At 47.2% G+C, this 20872-nt stretch overlaps 1 protein-coding gene across 4 annotated transcripts in view; it reads left to right on the forward strand.

Annotated features, from left to right (window-relative positions):
- Window positions 1-20549, forward strand: part of LOC117412270 (proto-oncogene DBL-like) — a 39733-nt gene extending 19184 nt beyond the window's left edge. For 3 of the 4 annotated variants that reach the window (XM_058989412.1, XM_058989414.1, XM_058989415.1), the window contains 20 exons: window positions 139-330; window positions 1167-1358; window positions 1775-1946; window positions 2790-2878; window positions 3139-3224; window positions 11338-11404; window positions 11786-11901; window positions 12750-12819; window positions 13046-13138; window positions 13224-13316; window positions 13584-13709; window positions 13836-14057; window positions 14343-14435; window positions 14804-14882; window positions 15340-15403; window positions 16081-16190; window positions 16637-16749; window positions 17271-17383; window positions 18192-18292; window positions 18492-20549. In XM_058989412.1, coding sequence (XP_058845395.1) covers window positions 139-330; window positions 1167-1358; window positions 1775-1946; window positions 2790-2878; window positions 3139-3224; window positions 11338-11404; window positions 11786-11901; window positions 12750-12819; window positions 13046-13138; window positions 13224-13316; window positions 13584-13709; window positions 13836-14057; window positions 14343-14435; window positions 14804-14882; window positions 15340-15403; window positions 16081-16190; window positions 16637-16749; window positions 17271-17383; window positions 18192-18292; window positions 18492-18532 — 2232 coding nt within the window. In that variant the 3' untranslated portion in view covers window positions 18533-20549. The remainder of the gene's footprint in view (window positions 1-138; window positions 331-1166; window positions 1359-1774; window positions 1947-2789; window positions 2879-3138; window positions 3225-11337; window positions 11405-11785; window positions 11902-12749; window positions 12820-13045; window positions 13139-13223; window positions 13317-13583; window positions 13710-13835; window positions 14058-14342; window positions 14436-14803; window positions 14883-15339; window positions 15404-16080; window positions 16191-16636; window positions 16750-17270; window positions 17384-18191; window positions 18293-18491) is intronic. The other variant, XM_058989413.1, reaches the window with a different exon arrangement.
- The last annotated feature ends 323 nt before the right edge of the window (window positions 20550-20872 follow it).

A 20872-nucleotide genomic window follows, 5' to 3' on the forward strand; every position in this document is an offset into this window, starting at 1 on the left:
ACTATCATTGTGGCACAGGCATTGTTTCATGTGGGGTCGTCCGGGCACATTAAGATAACAGGATTGCTTGGTTGCTTGGTCCTCCTTTTTTGAGTTGGCTCCTTCATTCCCCCCTTCCGGTTCTCCCTGTTTCTGCAGGAGGAGATAGGCCGGGCTCAGACAGTGATCTTGCAGGGGCACCAGCTGGCTGCCAGCCACCACTATGCCCTGGCGCTCTTCTGCCAGCGCTGCAATGAGCTGCGACACCTCTCGGACGTGCTGACCGCCAACCTGCGGGCCAAGAGGGATTCCCTTGCCAGCTCCAGAGAACTGCTGTCCCTCCTAGAGGAGGTAAGACTCGGATAACTGTAAAAAATGCAATTCTATCAACCTGAACGATGTGCGCCACTTCATGTAAGTATGTGGGATCAGTGTTCCACCTCGGCATGCTTTAGGTGAAATCTGCCCCTTTTAGACTCCAGCACGCTTCTGTTCATCAGCGTTGATTATTGGAGCTCGTTACTGGTTCTGTCTCTCTAGCTTTATGTCTGTCCTTATACAATATGATCTGCTAGCTGTCAGTCAGACTGCAGGAGCTGAATTTCAAGAGGTCATCAGTTACAGAACTACTCTGCAGAAAACAGCCAGCTCCTCTCCTTCCCTCATGCAATTTACATTTCTTTTAATGCTTCTAATGCAAACATAGCAAGGTGCTCCCCTTGTTTAATAGTAATAGCATTCCATTCTCGGTGTCACGGGAGACCTGAGAGTTTTAAATAAGGGGATCTGGAGCCGAGAGGGGGGCTGGGACCTGCTAATTAAAACAGCAGCGACCCACATACTGTAGAGACGCATCAGACTGCTGTTAAATTAGGGCAAAAAGACAAGATTATTTTCATGTTTTCAAAAGTGAAGTACAGGGAAAGTTTTTATCTGTCGTACAAAAGCTAGGTTATATCCATCTATCTGTTCTTAGTTATTTTTAAGAACGTCTGTCTGTCCGTGTCTGTCTGTATCCGTCTGTCCTGCCACCACCTTGTCTCTTTGTTTCTCTCCGTCTGTGTGCTTGCTTTCCCCTGTGTCTCTTGCCTCTTTGTCTGCTTGCTTACCTCTACTCTAAGTGTGTCCTTCAGATCTTCAGACCTGTCTGAAGGGTCCCGGTTTGTCTGTGTGTCTGTCTGTCCCAGGCGCTGCGCTGGTGTGATGAGGGGGCCTACCTCCTGGCCAATCAGCAGGTGGATCGGTTCCAGACGAAGGAGGGGGCGCAGGCGGCTCTGCGGGACATCGAGAGGTTCCAGGAGGGGAGCCCCCCTCCCCTGAGTGCCGGGGCCGAGGCAATGAGGGAGGAGTTCCAGTCCATCCTCACCCCCCAGCTCCAGGTAACCACATTGCACCCCATACCCTCTCCAACCCAAAAGAAACTATTTCAATGTCGTTTCAGGAAGGAGAAACGCACCCAATGAAAGTTACCAAACCAGACCAAACTAAGACTTTTAATTAATGGGGTTGAATGAAGTGTTAAGTTTCTTATTCGTTTTGGACGTTTAATCAGTCTGGGGGGGGGGGGTTCACCTGAGAAAAAAATTGCGCAAATAATGATCTGGAGTAAATAGCTTTGAAAATCTAGTAATAGTTTCTTTTAGCATTTCTATCGTGAACAGTTGACAAAAACAGCATACTGAACAATATAGAAACAGTTGAACTAAATAATATATGAACGGCTTATAACCCAATCAGATAACAGCAGGAAGCGCTGTCAGTTATCTCTGTTCTCACACTGTCTCTGCTCCCATAGGATAAGATAGACACGGCTCACGAGAAGGTGGTGGCAGTGCGTGGAATGTTCCAGAACCGACAGGCCTGTCTCCGTAAGCTGACGGACAAGCAGGTCCGGCCCGTCCAGCTGGTGGCACCCAGACCCGAGAACCTGCCCCGCTCCAAATCCCCGCTCTTCTCCCCCAAACACGGTGAGCCGGCCAGCCAGCACAGCTACACAGCTGCTTGTTATCATTTCCCCTGTGGGGTTCAGGTTGAGCAAATGAGTCCCAAAGCCAGACGGACAAGCGTTTGAATCAGTAAAATGTGACACGTTTGTCTGCTTGACTACAGTTTGACCTGTTTTGAATTGACCAGGCAGTGCCTACCCTGATCGTCTTTTACTCTACCTTGACCAGGTGAATAAAGTGCCCAAAAATGTCAGTAAGGTGAGCTTTTACACAATCACATATTACTTGCAAAGCTCACATGGCTGCAGTCTGTATGTAAGACTGTTTTTAGACTGTATTGACACGCCTGGTCTAATGGGAGTAGCCTGGGAATCTCTGAGGTTCAGTAGCTGGTAAGATTCTGCAGTGTAAAGTTAATGGTGCATGTTTTGAATACTCTCAGTACACTGCCACAGAGCTCTCGCTTCACAGCTCTGTATTGTTGACTTTGCTTCACATTCATATTGAATACATCTCCCTCCTGTTTCACTAACAGCCTTCCTTGATCGCTGCGGCTCTCTCTCTGTATTCCTTTGCAAAATTGCTAAATCTGTTGGCCGTGAGCCTGCAGGCAGCACACACCAGGGTGCATTGTGTACAGACTGTCATCTGAGCCAATGAAATATGAAATTAATTTATTTGCCATGGGAGTCATGAGAGTTAAGGTACATGAAGAGGAATTAATTTACCGCCTCCTCAGGTGTGCAGTTACATCAGCCTCCCAAACCCATTGAAGATCCTGATTGCTCTAATTGGTCCCTGTAGATAGAGAGAGATCTGTGCTTGTTTTTAATAAACGGATCAGTACTTCCCTCTTCTGTCCAGGTGTGGATTTCAACTCCAGTCTGAAGTTCTCGTTTGACCTGTCTCTGCCTGGAAAGAGAGCCTCCCGGAAGAGCCCCAACTCCAGGAAGGTAAAACAGAGAAAATCAAATGAACCCTTTCATGCTTGGCAACCTCATGAGGACAGATTAAAAAAAAAAACTCTTCTAATCTTTATGTTGGGACATATGGGAAACGCAAATGCATGATAGCTTCATATGAGGACGTCCTTTTTTCCACAATATAAAGCAATAAGATATATAAAGGTTGAGATACTCTACCAAGCCGTGTAGCAGCGTATTCCTCAATCTCAGTTCAAGCCCAGGCAGTGATCTGTTTTGTTCCTTCTCAGATCGAAGTGATGCACGACTACCAGGAGACACGCAGCTCTCTCTCGTTCAGCTCAGAGGGAGAGGACAGTCCTGACCTGCTCAAACGGTAACCCAGCCTGTGCCCTGCCCACCTCTCTCGCTCTCCTCTCTCTCTCTTCTCTCTCTCTCGCTGTCTCTCTCTCGCTGTCTCTCTCCTCTCTCTCTCTCGCTCTCTCTCCTCTCTCTCCTTTCTCTCTCGCTGTCTCTCTCCTCTCTCTCTCTCTCGCTCATGCTCTCTCTCTCTCTCGCTCTCTCTCTCTCTCTCGCTGTCTCTCTCCTCTCTCTCTCTCTCTCTCGCTCATGCTCTCTCTCTCTCTCGCTCTCTCTCTCTCTCTCGCTGTCTCTCTCCTCTCTCTCTCTCTCTCTCTCGCTCATGCTCTCTCTCTCCTCTCTCTCTCTCTCTCTCGCTGTCTCTCTCCTCTCTCTCTCTCTCGCTCATGCTCTCTCTCTCTCTCGCTCATGCTCTCTCTCTGTCTCGCTCATGCTCTCGCTCTCTCGCTCTCTCTCTCTCGCTGTCAATTCAATTCAATGGTGCTTTATTGGCATGACTTACAATAGCAGGTGTTGCCAAAGCAATTATACAATACAGACATGTATATATACAATGCATCATGAATACATATATATAAACAAACTGATTTATAAAGTACAGTAAAAAAAAAAAACAAAAAAAAAAAAAACACATATCACTACTAACAATAAACATGTATCAGGACAATAAGCATTTACCTAATACATACATGCCTACATACACAACAACATACATACTGTATATACATAAGTGTGTGTGTGTCTCTGTGCAGAGCTCTCATTGTGTGTCCCTCAATCTGTGACATGCAGACACATACTGGGCTGCTAGTTGGGCTGTGCTTCTCTCCTCTCCCAGGAGGATTGGGACTTTTTCAGGGTTGGTCATGTTTGGGAAGTTTGGGAGGGAATTTGCAAATTTTTTAAAATAAGTTTGTCTATTTTCCGAGTATTTCTTACATTGAAGAAGGAAGTGCATCTCTGTCTCAACCTCTCCTGTCTCACAGTGACCACAGAGCCTTTCTTCTTTAGGAAGCCAGGTCTGCCGGTGACGGCCTTTTTCAATGGCCAGGCTGTGGTCACTGAGCCTGTACTTGGTCAGGATCTGCCTCTGCTTTGTATCTCTGACAGTAGAGAGATACTCTGCCAGAGTGTAATCTCTTTTTAGGGCCCGATAACAATCCAGTTTATTTTGAGATTTTGTTTCTGTGTCCCAATGTTTCAGATAGCAGTTTTTGGTTAGTTTTATAATTTGGTTGACTCTGATTGGGGGCTGGTAAGCAGTGCTGCCCTGAAGCTGGTTTGTTTTAGTATTATTAGTTGGGTTCAGTGCAGTGAGCTTCAGGGCCAGCTGGCTTAGAGGACTCTTTTCAGGGCTGAGCTCTTGGGTTTGCATGGCCTCATACTGGAGGGAGTCTGATTCACTTTTCTTTAGGTGCATCCAAAACTTTAGTGCTCTTTTCTTTATATTTATGAGTGTTGGGTAACGGCCTAATTCTGCCCTGCATGCATGATTTGGTGTTTTTCTTTGCACCTGTAGGATGTTTTTGTAGAGTTCAGCATGCAGGGTTTCGATTGGGTGTTTGTCCCATTTAGTGTAGTCTTGTTGACTGAGTGGACCCCATACCTCACTTCCATACAGCGCAATGGGCTGGATGACACTGTCAATTAATTTTAGCCATATTTTGATAGGAATATTGATTTTATAGAATCTTCTTTTGATGGCATAGAAAGCTCTTCTGGCTTTTTCCTTTAGTGCATTCACTGCTAGGTTAAAGCTCCCTGACGCACTGATAGTCAGGCCCAGGTACGTGTAGTCTGAGGTGTGTTCTAGTGTAGTGTTGTTTAGGGTGAAGTGGTATCTGTTTCCCTGAGTTCTGGCCTTTTTTTGAAAAATCATTATTTTGGTCTTTTTAAAGTTTACTGCCAGGGCCCAGGTCTGACAGTACTGCTCCAGCAGTGCCAGGCTCCGCTGCAGCCCCTGCTCTGTGGGCGACAGCAGGACCAGGTCATCTGCATAGAGCAGGAACTTGACTTCGGTGTTGTGTAGAGTAAGGCCGGGGTCTGCAGACTGCTCCAACATCGTAGCCAACTCGTTAATATAAATATTGAACAGTGTTGGACTCAGACTGCAGCCCTGCCTCACCCCCCGCCCCTGAGTGAAGAAATCAGTTCTTTTGTTGCCAATTTTGACTGCACATTTGTTTTCTGTGTACATTGATTTTATTATATCATAGATTTTACCCCCTACACCACTTTGAAGAATTCTGTAATATAAACCTTCATGCCAAATAGAATCAAATGCTTTTTTAAAGTCAATGAAGCAGGCGAAAATTTTGCCTTTATTTTTTTGGTGTACGTGTTTGTTTATTAGGGTGTGTAGGGTGTAAATATGATCTGTTGTGCGGTGATTTGGTAGGAATCCAATTTGACTCTTACTCAGGACATTGTGTTCGGTAAGGAAGGCCAGTATCCGGGCGTTGATGATACTGCAGAACACCTTCCCCAGATTACTGCTCACACAGATGCCCCGGTAGTTGTTGGGGTCGAATTTGTCTCCACTCTTGTGAATTGGGGATATAAGCCCTTGGTTCCAGATGTCAGGGAAGTAACCAGTACTTAGTACCATGTTGAACAATTTAAGCATTGCCTCCTGTAATTTAGGGCTGCTGTGTTTGAGCATCTCAGTGCTGATGCTGTCAGGGCCACAGGCTTTCCTGGTTTTCAGTGCCTGCAGCTTCTTAGTTAATTCCTGTAGGGTGATTGGAACATCAATTGTGTTTTGGTTATCTTTAATTGATTGTTCAAGTAATTTCAGTTTTTCTCTAGTTTCATTTTGTTTATCTGTTAGATCTTTTTGTTGAATATCTTTATAAAGGTTTTCAAAATAATTTTTCCAAACTGTTCCATTTTGTATCGTCAATTCTTGTTGTTTTGTTGGGTTTAAATTGTTCCACATTTCCCAGAACTGATTTTGGTCAACAGATTTTTCAATGTCTGTGAGGGTTTTGTTTGTGTGTTTTTGTTTTTTCTGTTTGAGGGTGTGTTTGTAGTGTTTTAGAGTCTCACAGTACCTCAGACGTAAGTCTGTGTCTTGTGGTTGATGGTGTTTTTGATTAGATAATTTTCTTAGATTTGTTCGTATTGATTTACATTCATCATCAAACCATGACTGTGTGTGTTTTTGTTTCCGATTGATCTTCTTTTTGGTCTTTTTAATATTTGCCATTATGGCTGCTTTTTCAAATATCTGATTGAGGTCATTAACAGACAGATTTAGTCCTGTCATATTAGGTTGGTACAGAGTGTTGAGGAAAGTGTTAATGGTGTTAGTTATTTCAGTGGAACTGATTGCTTTGATATATTCCTCAGTGCTGTTTGGAGCCCATCTGTATGGTTGATTCAGATTGTACAGCTTACTGGGCTGTGTTTGTGTGTTGCTTGCCTGACTTCCTCTTTTCAGGAACACAGTGATTTGATTGTGGTCCGATAGAGGGGTTTGTTGCCTGACAGTGAATGCACTTAGAAAGGAGGGGTCCATGTCAGTGATGGCATAGTCGACTACACTAGTCCCAAGAGCTGAGCAATACGTGAACCTCCCTAAAGAGTCCCCTCTGATCCTGCCATTAACGATGTACAGACCTAGGGCTTGACAGAGATGCACTAATTCTCTCCCATTTTTGTTCACGGCACGGTCAGGGTTGTTTCTCTGGATTGTGGTGGGTGTGAGGTACAGAGGGGTCTGTCCAAATACATGGCTGTTTCCCTGGGTGTTAATACAGTCAGGCTCTGAGCCTGTCCTGGCATTGAAATCCCCACAGAGCAGCACATTCCCCTGGGCCTGGAAATGGCCGATCTCTGTGTGGAGGGTGTTAAAATACTCTTCGTTGTAATAGGGGGATTCAGAAGGGGGGGTGTATGCTGCACACAGGTATATGTCATTTTGACATTGGGCTATTCCCTTGTTAATTTTGAGCCATGTGTGTGTTTGGCCCTGTTTGACTGGGCTGATGTAGCTGGCCAGCTCCTCTCTGTACCACACTATAATCCCCCCTGAGTCCCTGCCGCGCCGGACTGTGCTCAGTTTAATAGAGGGCACTATCGCCTCCCTGTAGCCTGAGGGGCAGTGTGTGAGCGCGTCTGCACGGCACCATGTCTCCAACAGAACTATCACATCGACATCTTTTGTATTTTTAATAAATTCAGGATCTGTGCTCTTCAGCCCAAAAGCAGAGGAATACAGGCCCTGAATGTTCCAACAGCTAACAGTAAATGAACTCATGTAATCCAACCAATATTATTCTTAATGAAATAAAATGTCTAACAATAACACAACCTTTTATCATTTTAAGTTCCCTTTAAACAGTAAAGTACAAGTATAGTAATTATTTTAGTAGTATTAATAATTATTTATTTATTTATACTTTATTTATTTATTTGTAGTTATTTACATGTAGAATATTTTTTTTTTTTTTTTTTTCCTACCCGAGTGTTGCAGGTCTCAGTTCAGCAGCCTGGAGCAGAGGATGCTGAGGAGCTGTTTGATCTCTCCCAGTTCGGTGGGGGCTGGGGGGGTGGGCCGGGACAGAGTTGCAGCATAGCTGAGTTGCTGCTGGTGGTCGCTGAGCCTGGCGGTAGTGGGACGAGTGGGGGGCCGGATGGCGGGCGGCTGTACGGTGCTGCGGGGGCGGGATGTGTGCGCTGCAGTGCGGGGGGGCTGCATGCTACGCTGGCCTCTGCTGGCACTGCTGCGAGGGGGGCTGGCTGGGCTACGGCCCATGGCTGCATCCTTCAGGGTCTTGGCAAAGACTTTGACCCCCTCCTGGTTGAGGTGCACCTTGTCGTAGAGGTGCCAGGGCCCCACTGTGGGGTGGTGTGCCAGGTGCACGTTAGGCAGCGCAGCGCAGCCTCTGGTGATCTCTGCGTTCACAGCGTTGATGGTGTGTGGGTGGGTGTCGGCTCGGGGCAGCAGCGTGGAGATGACCACTCTGGAGTCGGGGAACTCCTGCGTGGCTCTCTCAGCCACCCTTCTCACGGCCTTGGCAGTGTTGTGGCGCAGGGAGCCCAGGTCGTTGGTGCCGGTGTGGATGACGATGCAGCTCGGGCTCCCCAATGTGTCCCGGTTCAGCAGCTGCAGGGCTCGCTCCGTGTTTGTGCAGCGGATGTTGTTGACACGCCGGCTGGGAAACAGTCTCCTCATGTCCAGGTATTTCCCGTTGCTGTCAATGAGGAGGACCACTTCTGCGTTTGTCTTCTTTTTGGCCAGCATGCTGTGGGTGTGGGTGGGGATGGGGGTGGGAGCGGGGTGGGGGGGGGAGCGGGGTGGGAGGGGGAGCGGGGGGGAAGCGGGGGTGGGGATGGGAGCGGGGTGGGAGGGAGACCGGGGGGGGAGCGGGGGTGGGGATGGGACCGGTGTGGGTGTGCGGGGGGCAGCGGGGGTGGGAATAGGGGGGGAGCGGGGGTGGGGATGGGACCGGTGTGGGAGTGCGGGGGGCAGCGGGGGTGGGAATAGGGGGGGAGCGGGGGGGGAGCAGGGGTGGGAGTGTAGCGGGGGTGGTAGCACGGGGAGCAGGGTTGGGGGGGGCTGTGTATCTGTGGAGCTGCTCCCTCAATCCCTGCAGCTCCTTGTTGGTGGTTTTCTCTCTGCGCTGCATCTCCTCCTTGACGCTGGTCAGCTGGGTCCTTAGGTTCGCATTCTCCTGCTGCAGGTCCTTCATCTCGCTGGTCAGCTCGGTGATGGCCACCCTGTTCTCTCTCTTGAGCTGGCTCACCTCATCTCTGAGCTGCTGGGTGATGCTGGTTTCCTTGAGCCTGGCCAGTGTAAGTTCTCTGAACTCCACAAACTCCAGCTCCAGCAGGGCCAGGCACTCCCGCATGTGCTGGGTGTCGCTGGGGGTCGTGGGGGGGGGCAGGTTGGTGTCGGGTGTTGTGCTGTCTGAGGTAGGATCTTCAGGGTCTTCAGGGTCGGTGTTCTCGGGGTCGTTGGCTGTAGTGTTTGTTTTTTCAATCTCTGCTGCCTCTTTTAGTTGTTTATATTTTTTTTCAAAGGAGGTCAGGCTAGCCTCACTGCCCTGGATCAACACAGTTCCGCTGTGGTAGACATTAATACTCAGGACTGTGCTGTCCGGGTCAGAGTCTTCTCTTAAGAGGATCTGTCTACCTTGGCAGATCCCTCTTTTTGTGACGTTGCTGTACGTCTTACACACAGCAGTGTGCCAGGCATTGAGGTGCTGAGTGTAGAAGATGAGGTTGCTTCTCATCTTCTTGTCTCCTGTCCCAGAGTAGTCTGTGTACAGACACTCCGGGTTCTCTCTCAGCACGCTCAGTTTATGATGCTTCCTGGCCTGTGCGCTGCGCAGTTCAGCCGGGTACTGGAACTCCCTGCTCTCTGCACTCTGACTCGTCTCCATGGCAACCGGGAGAATCTGCTACACTTTGTTGCAATTTCCAACTGTCACTGCCAACGGCTGCTTTTTTGAAAGTAAACTGAACTTTTTTATTTTATTTTTTTTTAAAAGCAAACTACTGCTGAACTTTTAATTTTTGTATTATTTTTTGTATTTATTACTATAAAATTATAAAATAAAATGATGGTAGTGTAAAACGCTTACCTCTACCTCTGTAATTTTCTTCCTTTATTTTCCTCTTTTATTTACTTCTATCTTTTCTTTCTTTCTCTTTCTTTATCCTTTTCTTTCCTTTTCTCTTAAATATTTTTCTTCTCTTCCTTTAATTCTCTCTTCTTTCCTTCCTTCCCTTTGCTCTGTGATTTTCTTCCTTCCTTTATTTTCCTCTTATTTCATTCTTCCTTTCTTTCTTTTCTTTCTCTTTCTTTTTTCCCTTTCTTTCCTTTTCTTTTAATTTTTCTTCTCTTCCTTTAATTCTCTCTTCTTTCCTTCCTTCCCTTTCCTCTGTGTTCTTTTTTCTTTTGGTCTTGATCTTCTTTTGGTGTTTTTATAATATTTAATCAAAATGTTTTTTCTTATTTTTTCATATTACGTTAAATACTACTTTAAGTACTACTATACATATGTTTATGTTATTAAATTGGCATTTTATTTCACAAAGAAACATAAATTTTTAAATTTTCAGGAGCTCATATTTTCTGTGACTGCTCACTCTAAAAGTCTCTGTCTCTCTCCTCTCTCTCTCTCTCTCTCTCGCTCATGCTCTCTCTCTCTCTCGCTCATGCTCTCGCTCTCTCTCTCTCTCGCTCATGCTCTCTCTCTCTCTCGCTCTCTCTCTCTCTCTCGCTGTCTCTCTCCTCTCTCTCTCTCTCTCTCGCTCATGCTCTCTCTCTCTCTCGCTCATGCTCTCGCTCTCTCTCTCCTCTCTCTCTCTCGCTCTCTCTCTCGCTGTCTCTCCTCTCTCTCCTCTCTCTCTCTCTCTCTCTCGCTCATGCTCTCTCTCTGTCTCGCTCATGCTCTCGCTCTCTCTCTCTCTCGCTGTCTCTCTCCTCTCTCTCTCTCTCTCTCTCGCTCATGCTCTCGCTCTCTCTCTCTCTCGCTCATGCTCTCTCTCTCTCTCGCTCTCTCTCTCTCTCTCGCTGTCTCTCTCCTCTCTCTCTCTCTCTCTCGCTCATGCTCTCTCTCTCTCTCGCTCATGCTCTCGCTCTCTCTCTCCTCTCTCTCTCTCGCTCTCTCTCTCGCTGTCTCTCCTCTCTCTCCTCTCTCTCTCTCTCTCTCGCTCATGCTCTCTCTCTGTCTCGCTCATGCTCTCGCTCTCTCTCTCTCGCTGTCTCTCTCCTCTCTCTCTCTCTCTCTCTCGCTCATGCTCTCTCTCTGTCTCGCTCATGCTCTCGCTCTCTCGCTCTCTCTCTCTCGCTGTCTCTCTCCTCTCTCTCTCTCTCTCTCGCTCATGCTCTCGCTCTCTCGCTCTCTCTCTCTCGCTGTCTCTCTCCTCTCTCTCTCTCTCTCTCTCGCTCATGCTCTCTCTCTGTCTCGCTCATGCTCTCGCTCTCTCTCTCTCTCTCTCTCGCTGTCTCTCTCCTCTCTCTCCTCTCTCTCCTCTCGCTCTCTCTCTCTCTCTCTCCCCCTCTCTCTCTCTCGCTCATGCTCTCGCTCTCTCGCTCTCTCTCTCTCTCTCGCTCTCTCGCTCTCTCTCTCTCTCTCTCTCTCCCCCTCTCTCTCATGCTCTGCCTCTTCTCTCTGCAGCCACGTGATGAAGGAGTTGATTGAGACGGAACGTGTCTATGTGGATGAGCTGCTCTCCGTGCTGCTGGTGGGAGGCCTTCACCTTCGCTTCCATTCGCTCCATGCTATTTATTCCATGCGTAGCCTTTTCACCCATTCCAGGTTTTACTACAACCTGGATGAGCCACACAGTGTATATGTAACAAGCTCAGGTGTGTCTTATTAAACTCGTAGTAGAAGGAGGAACGGATCAAACCGCTCTGCAAGGTGTATCATTTCCCTCCCTGGCTGTTCTTTTAGAGATCATTTCCACTATGCCCCGGGGATGCTTTGTTTTTGTTCATGACTTATTTGCCTGTGCATTCAATAATAACTGCATGTGACCAGTGAGGAAAGGGTTTTATTTAAAGGGATGTGTTGGCTGTAAGAGCTGCAGCGTGCGTTCTTCATGTTTGTCTGTTTCTTGCAGGGTTACCGGGCTGAAATGGACAATCCTGCCCTGTCCCTCCTCTTGCCCCCTGTCCTGCGCATTAAGAAGGACGTCCTCTTCGGTAACATGACCGAAATATACAACTTTCACAGCAGGCACGGCGAGAACCACATTCTAAATCTCTTTACTTAATCAGGGCAGTCCAGCCTGTTGCCAGCGCACAGCGCCCCAGCGCCCCAGCGCCTCAGAGTCTTTAGAGCTGTGTTAATACCCTCTCAAAGAGCAGCTTGCTATGGGTATGGAATAGCAGAGTTATCGCGATTGCTCTTTTAACGCTTTCAGTCCTCAAGATCCCGCCATGTCTTGGCACCGTTTAGGGTTCTGAAAGTACTGACAGGACTGTATACTCAATGAAGAAGTTCCTTTTTTAAATTATATCACTTAATTTCACACTCTTCAGCTTGACAGAAAAATTCAGGACTGAAAGGAGTCATGCTGTTTGTAACTTTTTAAAAAAGTTTAAAGCACTGCTCGTGGCCTCAATAGATCTCTCGCAATCTAAACTACATCAGTCACACCAGAGTGTCAGTTAGTGTTTGTTAGTCTGCAACACTCCCCCCTGGTGGATGTAAGAAGCACTGCTCTGGCGACACACTAGTTCACCAGATGTATGTGGAGGTTACTATGTTATTAAGATAGGATAATCTTATATTTGACACCCATATCATGTTGCTCTGTACGGCATGTCTAAGCACAGGGAGAGAGTTGACAGTCTGGTTTGGGCATTAGGATTAGGATTAGACTCTCCCTTATAGATGTGTCCAGTCTGCTCCAGGCTGAGGCTGTGGTGCCCAGCTGGGGTGTGCCTTGGTGTTGTGGGAGAGCTGTGTGCCAGGGCGCTCCTGCACTGCTTGGTACAGGCCTGGCTGCCCTGGGCTCGAGTGCTGGACTCCGGTGCGGGCTGCAGTGGCCCGGTTTGTATAAAGCTGCTGTCTGTCTACAGGGTGTTCCTGCAGGAGCTTGAGGGCTGTCTGGAGACCCCAGAGAGGGTGGGAGTCTGCTTTCTCGAGAGGGTGAGTCACACAGGGTAGGGGTCTTACAACTTCACAATTAAACAGTAAGCCATTATCATTTGAACCCTTTTCAAACCTATGAAGGCCATATAAAGTGTTGCAATCCTACAGTATAAACCCATTTATTTCATATTAAACATGTCTTGAATCCTGCTCGTGGAGTTAATCCCAGAGTTCTTGGTGCACTAGCCAGCCCCACAGCTCTGTGTTTCTGACTGTGTTTCAGAAGGAGAACTTCCAGATGTACGAGCAGTACTGTCAGAACAAGCCTCGCTCCGAGTCTCTGTGGAGACAGTGCTCCGACTGTGCCTTCTTCCAGGTATCTCCACACCTGTCCTTCCTTCATCTGAACGCCTGGACTGTAATCACCTGTACTGATAACTGCCCCCTTTCCTCTGCTGCAGGAATGCCAGAGGAAGCTTGAGCACAAGCTGGGTTTGGACTCCTACCTACTGAAGCCAGTCCAGAGGCTCACCAAGTACCAGCTCTTACTGAAGGTCACCAGGGCTTCTTGCACTACCTTCTGATTCTGCATTTCTGATGTTTCTTTGATATTCATGTTCTAGACTTTAAATAACTCTGAGTTAAAGCTTTGTGAGTCATCACGGATAAACACGCTTTAGTTCAGTTGTCCCATGGCTCCTCCTGACCACCGTCTCCTCTCTCCTCTCTCCTCTCTCCTCTCTCCTCTCCCTTCTCTCCTCTCTCCTCTCTCCTCTCTCCTCTCTCCTCTCCCCTCTCCCCTCTTCATTCTCCCCTATTAGGAGCTGCTAAAGTACAGCACCAACTGCAAGGGCTCTAAGGAGCTGGAGGGGGCGCTCATGGCCATGCTGGACCTGCTCAAGTCCGTCAATGACTCCATGCACCAGATTGCCATCACTGGATACGAGGTGTGTATGCTGTCGGGAGGGGCTGCGTGCGTGTATTGGCAGTGTGTATTGCATTGACAGGCAGTGTGTATTGCATTGACAGGCAGTGTGTATTGCATTGACAGACAGTGTGTATTGTATTGGCAGGGGGAGCTGAGTGACCTGGGCCGGGTGCTGATGCAGGGCTCCTTCAGTGTGTGGATCAGTCACAAGAAGGGCCCCACTAAGATGAAGGAGCTGGCCCGCTTCAAGCCCATGCAGAGGCACCTGTTCCTGCACGAGCGCGCGCTGCTCTTCTGTAAGAGGAGGGAGGAGCACGGGGAGGGCTACGACAAGACGCCCTCCTACAGCTTCAAACACTGCCTCAAGGTGAGAGCCGCCCCACACTGCTGTGAATGCAGAGCAACCAGCCTGAACCAGGGAGGCAGGGACCAAGGGAAAGAGTCCTACACAGCTGCACCTCATCGTGCTTTATAGCAACAGCTGCTTCCCTTCTGCACCTACAGGCAGCATTTCATCTAATGAAATAACATAGCAATCAGATCTGCTGTTTGTAAGGACCTGGGAGCTGTGTTAAAGCTTCCAGATGTACTTCTGTATCAGATATTTAACTATGCCGAACTGAATGGTTGTATTTATGGTGTGCTGTTCTAGATGAGTGCTGTGGGGATCACTGAAAACGTGAAGGGGGACATCAAGAAATTTGAGATCTGGTACAGCGGCCGGGAGGAGGTGTATATGGTGCAGGTAGGCAGCGTGCTGCTTGTTTAATAGATCTTACTCACAATCGGTGACTGTGATTGAGAGACAGTGTAGTTACTCCTGTACCATGACTCTCTATACAGGACTGGACTTTATGGGAAAGGTATAGCCAGTGGTTTGGTATAGACTCTTAACACCACATGCAAAACAAAACGTGACTGTCTGTTGATAGATTCGGAGGTGTGTGCAGTCACAAGGAGGTTAACAAGCCAAGGCTGGATATTAGAGAAGAGAAGCTTGGTATAGCAGGCTAAAGCACTGCAGCCAGGTAGAGTGTTGTCTGGTACTGGAGCAGGGAGGGGTGTGCTGCAGTAATGATGGCGGCTGATCTGTTTTTACATTGTTACTCTCAGGCTCCCTCCGTGGACGTGAAGCTGGCCTGGCTCAGTGAGATTCAGAAAGTGCTAACCAATCAGCAGAAACTTCTACGAGGTCACTTCAGCATTTATTACCTGTGTGTGTGTGTGCGTGTGTGTGTGTGTCAGTGTGTTAATGTATTTGTGTTTGTTTGGATTTCTGTTGCTTGCATGAACTCTACGTTTGTTTGAGTGCATGCTCGTTTTCCTATAACTATGGAAATGCAGATTTGCATGTCCAGTATACTGGGTGCGTGTGTGTGCATGTGCGTGTGTATGTGCGTGTGCGTGTACAAGCATTCCCGGCTCCATTCTCTTGGTTACAGGAAAATCCCCTATAAGCGTCTGTGATTCAATAAGCTTCTGTGATTCAGGGTGCCTGCTGGGATCAATGCTGACACCCCTGTGGATAAAAATACAAAACTGCGCCACTCTGCAGAGAGCAGAGAGTCTGTGCCTGTGTGTGTACAGCAAGCAGATCACTGCAAGCTGCAGCCTGCCTCTGAACCTGTGCTCTTGTCTCTCCCTCTCAGAGAACACCCTCCTTCCCAGTCCAGCCACAGACCACATGCAGCTCTCCCCACCGCTGTTTGACAGGTAAGCCTCACAGCACATCGAATGAGATTATATTGGGGCCGTTTAGAAAGCTTAGTTATTTATAGTTTCTAAAAATGTGAAAGACACGAAGAATGTAGGGCATTGCTAATACCCACACTACCATATACTGGATGAATACAGTAAGTGCAATGTCTTGACAGCCTAGCAGGGAACCTCCAGGTCTTTATAGTAGTAAGTTTTAACATCATCTTATTCTCCATATAATCTTGTCTGTACACAGCATTAAAAGCCCACACAATTATCTTCGAAGAGTAAAATGGGCATGCTTATCATCCTAAATAGTAAAGATAACCCAAACCAAAGCATCAATTGTACAGTAACGTGTTGATTGTCCTACAGGGGGATTAAGACGTCGAAAGCCGTCAGTGTGGGGTGCTTTTCCAGGCTAGATTACACCATCCCCGCGGCGCACGTGTTTCTGTGTGTGCGTTACAGAAATCCCCAGCAGCACAAGTGACCCACAAACACAATAAGTACAACACCTGCTCCTGGTCATGGCTGTACTGTATGTGGGATGCTGCTAAACCATTCATGGCTGCTGTTGTTTGCCTACTGACAGTCATTGCACCCCTTCCCGTGAGACTCACTGAGATCTGATTGCTCCTGTAAGTGTAGCTGACCTGTGAGTGAGTGTCTGTTTGTGTCGTTCCTTTCAGTAAGCTGCAGAGGGCGTCGTTCAGCTCCGAGGAGAACGAGTCGGGGCGGACCAGCCCGGTTATGCTGGACACGGCTGTCTTCTCACCGCAGCACCAGCAGAACCGCAGGAGTATGTTTGAAATGCACTGCTGCCGTGCAGCCACCAGGGGGGGTCTTTCCCTAAATTGCTTTTTATATCACTGACAATAGGGAAGTGCTGCAGAGGATATATCTCCTTTTTCATGGTTTTCCATACATCTATCAAGCAGGCAAACGCTTCAGCGTTGCCAAGAGCTCAGCTAGCTGGAACCTGTGCCTGCTTGGCTGTTTCTTATAGTTTGCAGTTTTGATTGGATGTTATGGGTGTTTTTTTTCTTCTTCTTTCTTATATTTTGAGAACCGCTAATGGAACTAGGATAGAACTTGGTACAGGCGTTCTTTATCACAGATCTCTGGTAATGAATTTAGTATCACAGCAGCAGCAGCCCTCCTCAATCGTTCCCTCTCGTTCGCTCTCATGTCCTCCCTGTAAGTGTGCTTCGCTCACCCCCCCCTGCCTGTGTGTGTTTCTGCCAGGCTGGCCCGGAGCCTCTCACTCGGTGGATATCTGTGAGGGTCTGGAGGACTGGAGCGGCACCAGTGACCTCTCCAACCCCTCCGACACTGAGGAGGAGGACGGGGCCCCGCTGGTGAGTACTGCTGGGGAGCCATCACCTGACCTGCTCTATCCCAGACAGGCTTCTTTCTTCTTTCTAGCAGGGGTGTAGCTGAGCCTGAACTTGCATAACAGGCAAGCTAAGTCACATGACTCGCATCTCCCACACAACTCTCTGACTCGGTCAGTAGTCCTCTTGATGCAATGAAAAGAGCATTATGAACTGCTTCTTTAAGAAGGCTAAAAGTGCTGACGAAGACGACATTCAGTAATTTAGTTTCCTTACACTTAAGGCTAACCCTATCCAATGTAGAGTGCTGGCACAGGTCTGCCTCTGTATAGAGCATTAAAATACCCTTCAGGTCATGTAAAAGAATCTGTATAAATGGCATCTTTAGAAACATACCTCGGTCTGTTTTGTGTTACATCCTAACCCATCCTCCTGAGTGTGTTACGAAGAATAATCCCTTTAGTGTGAGTTTTTCTCCCTGACGGTCCCCCCCTCTCTCTAAGGGTAGCAGCCCCCCCTAAGCCTGTGCTGTCTGTGTCTCTCAGTCCCCTGGCAGGTACAAGGCTCTAGCGGACTGTAGGAAGTGCAGGCCTGACGACCTGGTAATAAAGAGTGGAGATGTGATCGAGCTCCTTCAGGAGGACAGGGAAGGGCAGTGGTGAGTCTGAGCAGAACCCGGGCCTTTGGAGCAGTGCCCGCGGCACCAGAACCCGGACCTTTGAAGCAGTGCCCACGGCACCAGAACCCGGACCTTTGGAGTTGTGCCCGTGGTACCAGAACCCGGCCGTGACCCCCCAAAAAATCAGATTATTTTGAGTGGATTACTTTACACTTGTTATAAATAAGACTTTTGTATGGATTATGCTGAATATTCCACTCAGGATTGGCCGTTGTCAGCACTCTACGTGTCATGAGACTTTCCAGCATTTCATCAATGGATTACTATTCGTAACCATCTCAGTGCGATGGATTAACCGCTATTGTATTTATAACCCAGTGATGTTTTTGGCAGCCTATCAAAATGCTGAAAGCCAAGGATTTAACTGCCTGGGCAGTACAGCTGCTGGCTGAGCGTTACCTGAAACTAAAAAGCCATTTTAGTTTGACACTCCATTTAAACCATTTCCAGAAGACAGTGATACCAGCTCCCTGGCTTTATTTGTGTGATCTGGAATTGAAAGGGACACACGCAACATATCACACATCCAAACTGGTGATGGGGATTTTTTGTTTTGTTTTTTGCAATTTAATAATATCTCACATCAAAGACGTAGAAGGTTGGTTTGAAAATAAATTGTTCTCCATGGTATGTAGAGATGGAGAGTAACTGGTTGAAAGCCCCCCAGATTCTGCCCTAATGGAGAGGTAGCTGACGGATCTGATCTCTCTCTCTCTCTCTCTCTCTCTCTCCCTCTCCCTCCCTCTCCCTCTCTCTCTCTCTCTCTCTCTTGTGCTGTGCTCCGCAGGCTGGTGAAGAATCTGAGCCACAAGAAGGAAGGCTGGATCCCCGTCAGCAGCCTGCAGCTGGTGCTCGGAGAGAGCAGGGCACACTCGGGCAGGCTGGCGGGTGAGCACCCGCGTCAGCACCCACTCGCTAATACCCACGCCAACTCCCACACTAACTCCCACACTAACTCCCACACTAACTCCCACACTAACTCCCACACTAACACCCACATGCACACTGGGAACTAGCAGGGAACTGAGCACATGCGATTATTTATTTATTTATTTATTTATTTATTTATTTTAATAATTTTTTCCAGACCCTGGGAATCTAAAAACAAGAAAACTGAGCCCTCCGTAAGAAAGCAAGAGACGGCAACTCCCTCCGTGCAGTCAAGGTCACAAAGAGTTAAACTGAGGCGGACAATGTGAGCTCTGTTGGGATTGGTCCTGTTTTTAACTGGAACTTGTTTGATTGATTCTTCCTGAGGAGGGCTTTCATACGGCACGTGATTGGTCAGCAGGAAATAAACAGGCAATATCTGGCCAATCAGCTGCTTCGACCACAGACGGTTAAGTTTCCATTTGACCAATCGCAAAGGAGATACCCTAACCATTCTGACATTACAGCTGCGGGGGTTTCCATACATGCTGGAAATGTACTTTCATGGGCTCACTTTTCTTGCATTTCAACGTGACCTTCTTTGCACAGAATAGAGAATTGATTTGTGTCCAATCTGCAAACGTGATTTCACGGTGAAAGCTCACAAGCATACCCAGCACAGCTTCTGGACTGTCTTGGTTTAATCTGAGTGCAGCATGCATTCAAATAGATGGAAGTGGTGACACCAGCAGATTCATGGGAGGATCGCGTAGGATCGACAGCAGCTCTGCATTGGGAGCTCTTAGTTTGAACAGAAATAATACCACTGTCTCCAATGGGGTGAAGGACACTGCTACCCAGACAGAAACAGAAATGAACAGAAATAAAATCGAAACAACACAGCTGGAATGAATTGTATGGCCAGTGGCCCTGTTTGTTGCTGTTGTTTTACCCATTTAACACAGGCAGCGTACGGGGGGAGCGCCCTCTCCTGGACTGCCTGGTCCAGTGCACTCTGGAGGTCAAGTGGGGTCACTGGGGCTCTGGACAACACAGAGGATGTCACAGCAGACTGGGACCTTGCATGACCTCTGGAATATTTGGGAAGAGAGTTTTAGTTTGCCTTTGGGTTATTAAACAGAGGTAAAGAAAAACTGTTTTCACACACACACAGAAAAGGAGGGTGGGTGGAGCTTTTACTTCAAACTTGTACAGTGTTTGAGTTTACATGCCAAAAATGTGCTGTGCCATGAAACCATTGGGCATTGTTTTGCTGTTTTATAATGAAGCTGAGTGTAATTTTTTCTTGGCAATATTGCAAAGAATAACAAGCACTGAATCCATGCTTACTTCCGCAGACCTCAATCCTGCAAAGTTCGAAGGCACTTTAAGGATTAACAAATAAAGAAGAGCAAATCCTGCAAGTTATAGCAAGGATAATAATCATGCATGTGTGATTGTTCTGTATTTTCCCTGTAGGCTCCTGTGTGTATGCATATGTTTCCAATACATTTCATTGCTCCCTCATTGCTGTTACCTGCCACCAGGATGCAATATGACGGCAAAGGTAAAAAGTAACACCTTAAATGGGCAGTGATTTTTTGTTCATAGTGAAACTAGGATGCTATGAAATAAGAGTCTTATTACACTAATGCATCGTTTCAGTCTTTCAGTTAATGTTTGGTTTTCCTTCTCCAGACACTCCTGAATACAGCAAAATCAACCCCATACCTCCTTTTGTAACTTTAATCACACAATTCCAGTATACTTATCCTGATATGTGTAATTGCAATGCAACTAATGCACCTTAAACTCAGGGGTGAACTTGAATGATCTGAGCAGCAGCGGATCTTAGCGGCACCTTAAAACCAGCTTGACGGCTCTGAGTGTGCACTTTTTCTCTGTGTTTTTGTTGTTGTGTTCAGTGAAATAAGAAGGGCGGCAATGAATCCCTCAAAGTGCCAGTGGAATCAACAGATAAAGAGCGGTGCCGTCTGGAGCATTAAAACCAACCTTACAAGGTTAATACCATTCATTTAGCACTGGAGCAATCCTTGAAAAACAAAATCATGCCCATTGTGAGGGGGCCTGCGTGCTTGTCGATTATGCTTCATCCCTCCCCCCCCCCCCCCCCCCCCCAAAAAAAATGCATGGCAACAAACTAAGACTGAGTGAATCGATTTAAGGCTATTTTTGTTATATACATGCATTTTAATTCTTGTACAGCTCTGCTACTGTATATAAGGAAAGAATAAAGAGTTTGTAATAAATAAATGGTGCTTGTGTGTTTGTGTAGTAATGCCATGAGTGGGGACTTTATTATTATTATTATTATTATTATTATTATTATTATTAATAACAAGAATACAACAACAATAATAATGATAATAATAATGTTCTTGTTTCTTTATTTTACATGCAGTGTATGCCTGCTTTCCAAGCATCACAGCAAAAGTTAGCATTTTGCCAACCACCACCATCTTGATATCCAGAAGAAGGTGTCCACTAATTGGTTAATTTCTAATCTTCTGTGTTATGCAAGGTTTAGAATATGACCATCCTGCCTGGTAAGCAAGCATGACATTGAGAAGAAAGAAA

Source organism: Acipenser ruthenus, chromosome 16 (assembly GCF_902713425.1).
Source record: "Acipenser ruthenus chromosome 16, fAciRut3.2 maternal haplotype, whole genome shotgun sequence".
NCBI lineage: Eukaryota > Metazoa > Chordata > Actinopteri > Acipenseriformes > Acipenseridae > Acipenser > Acipenser ruthenus.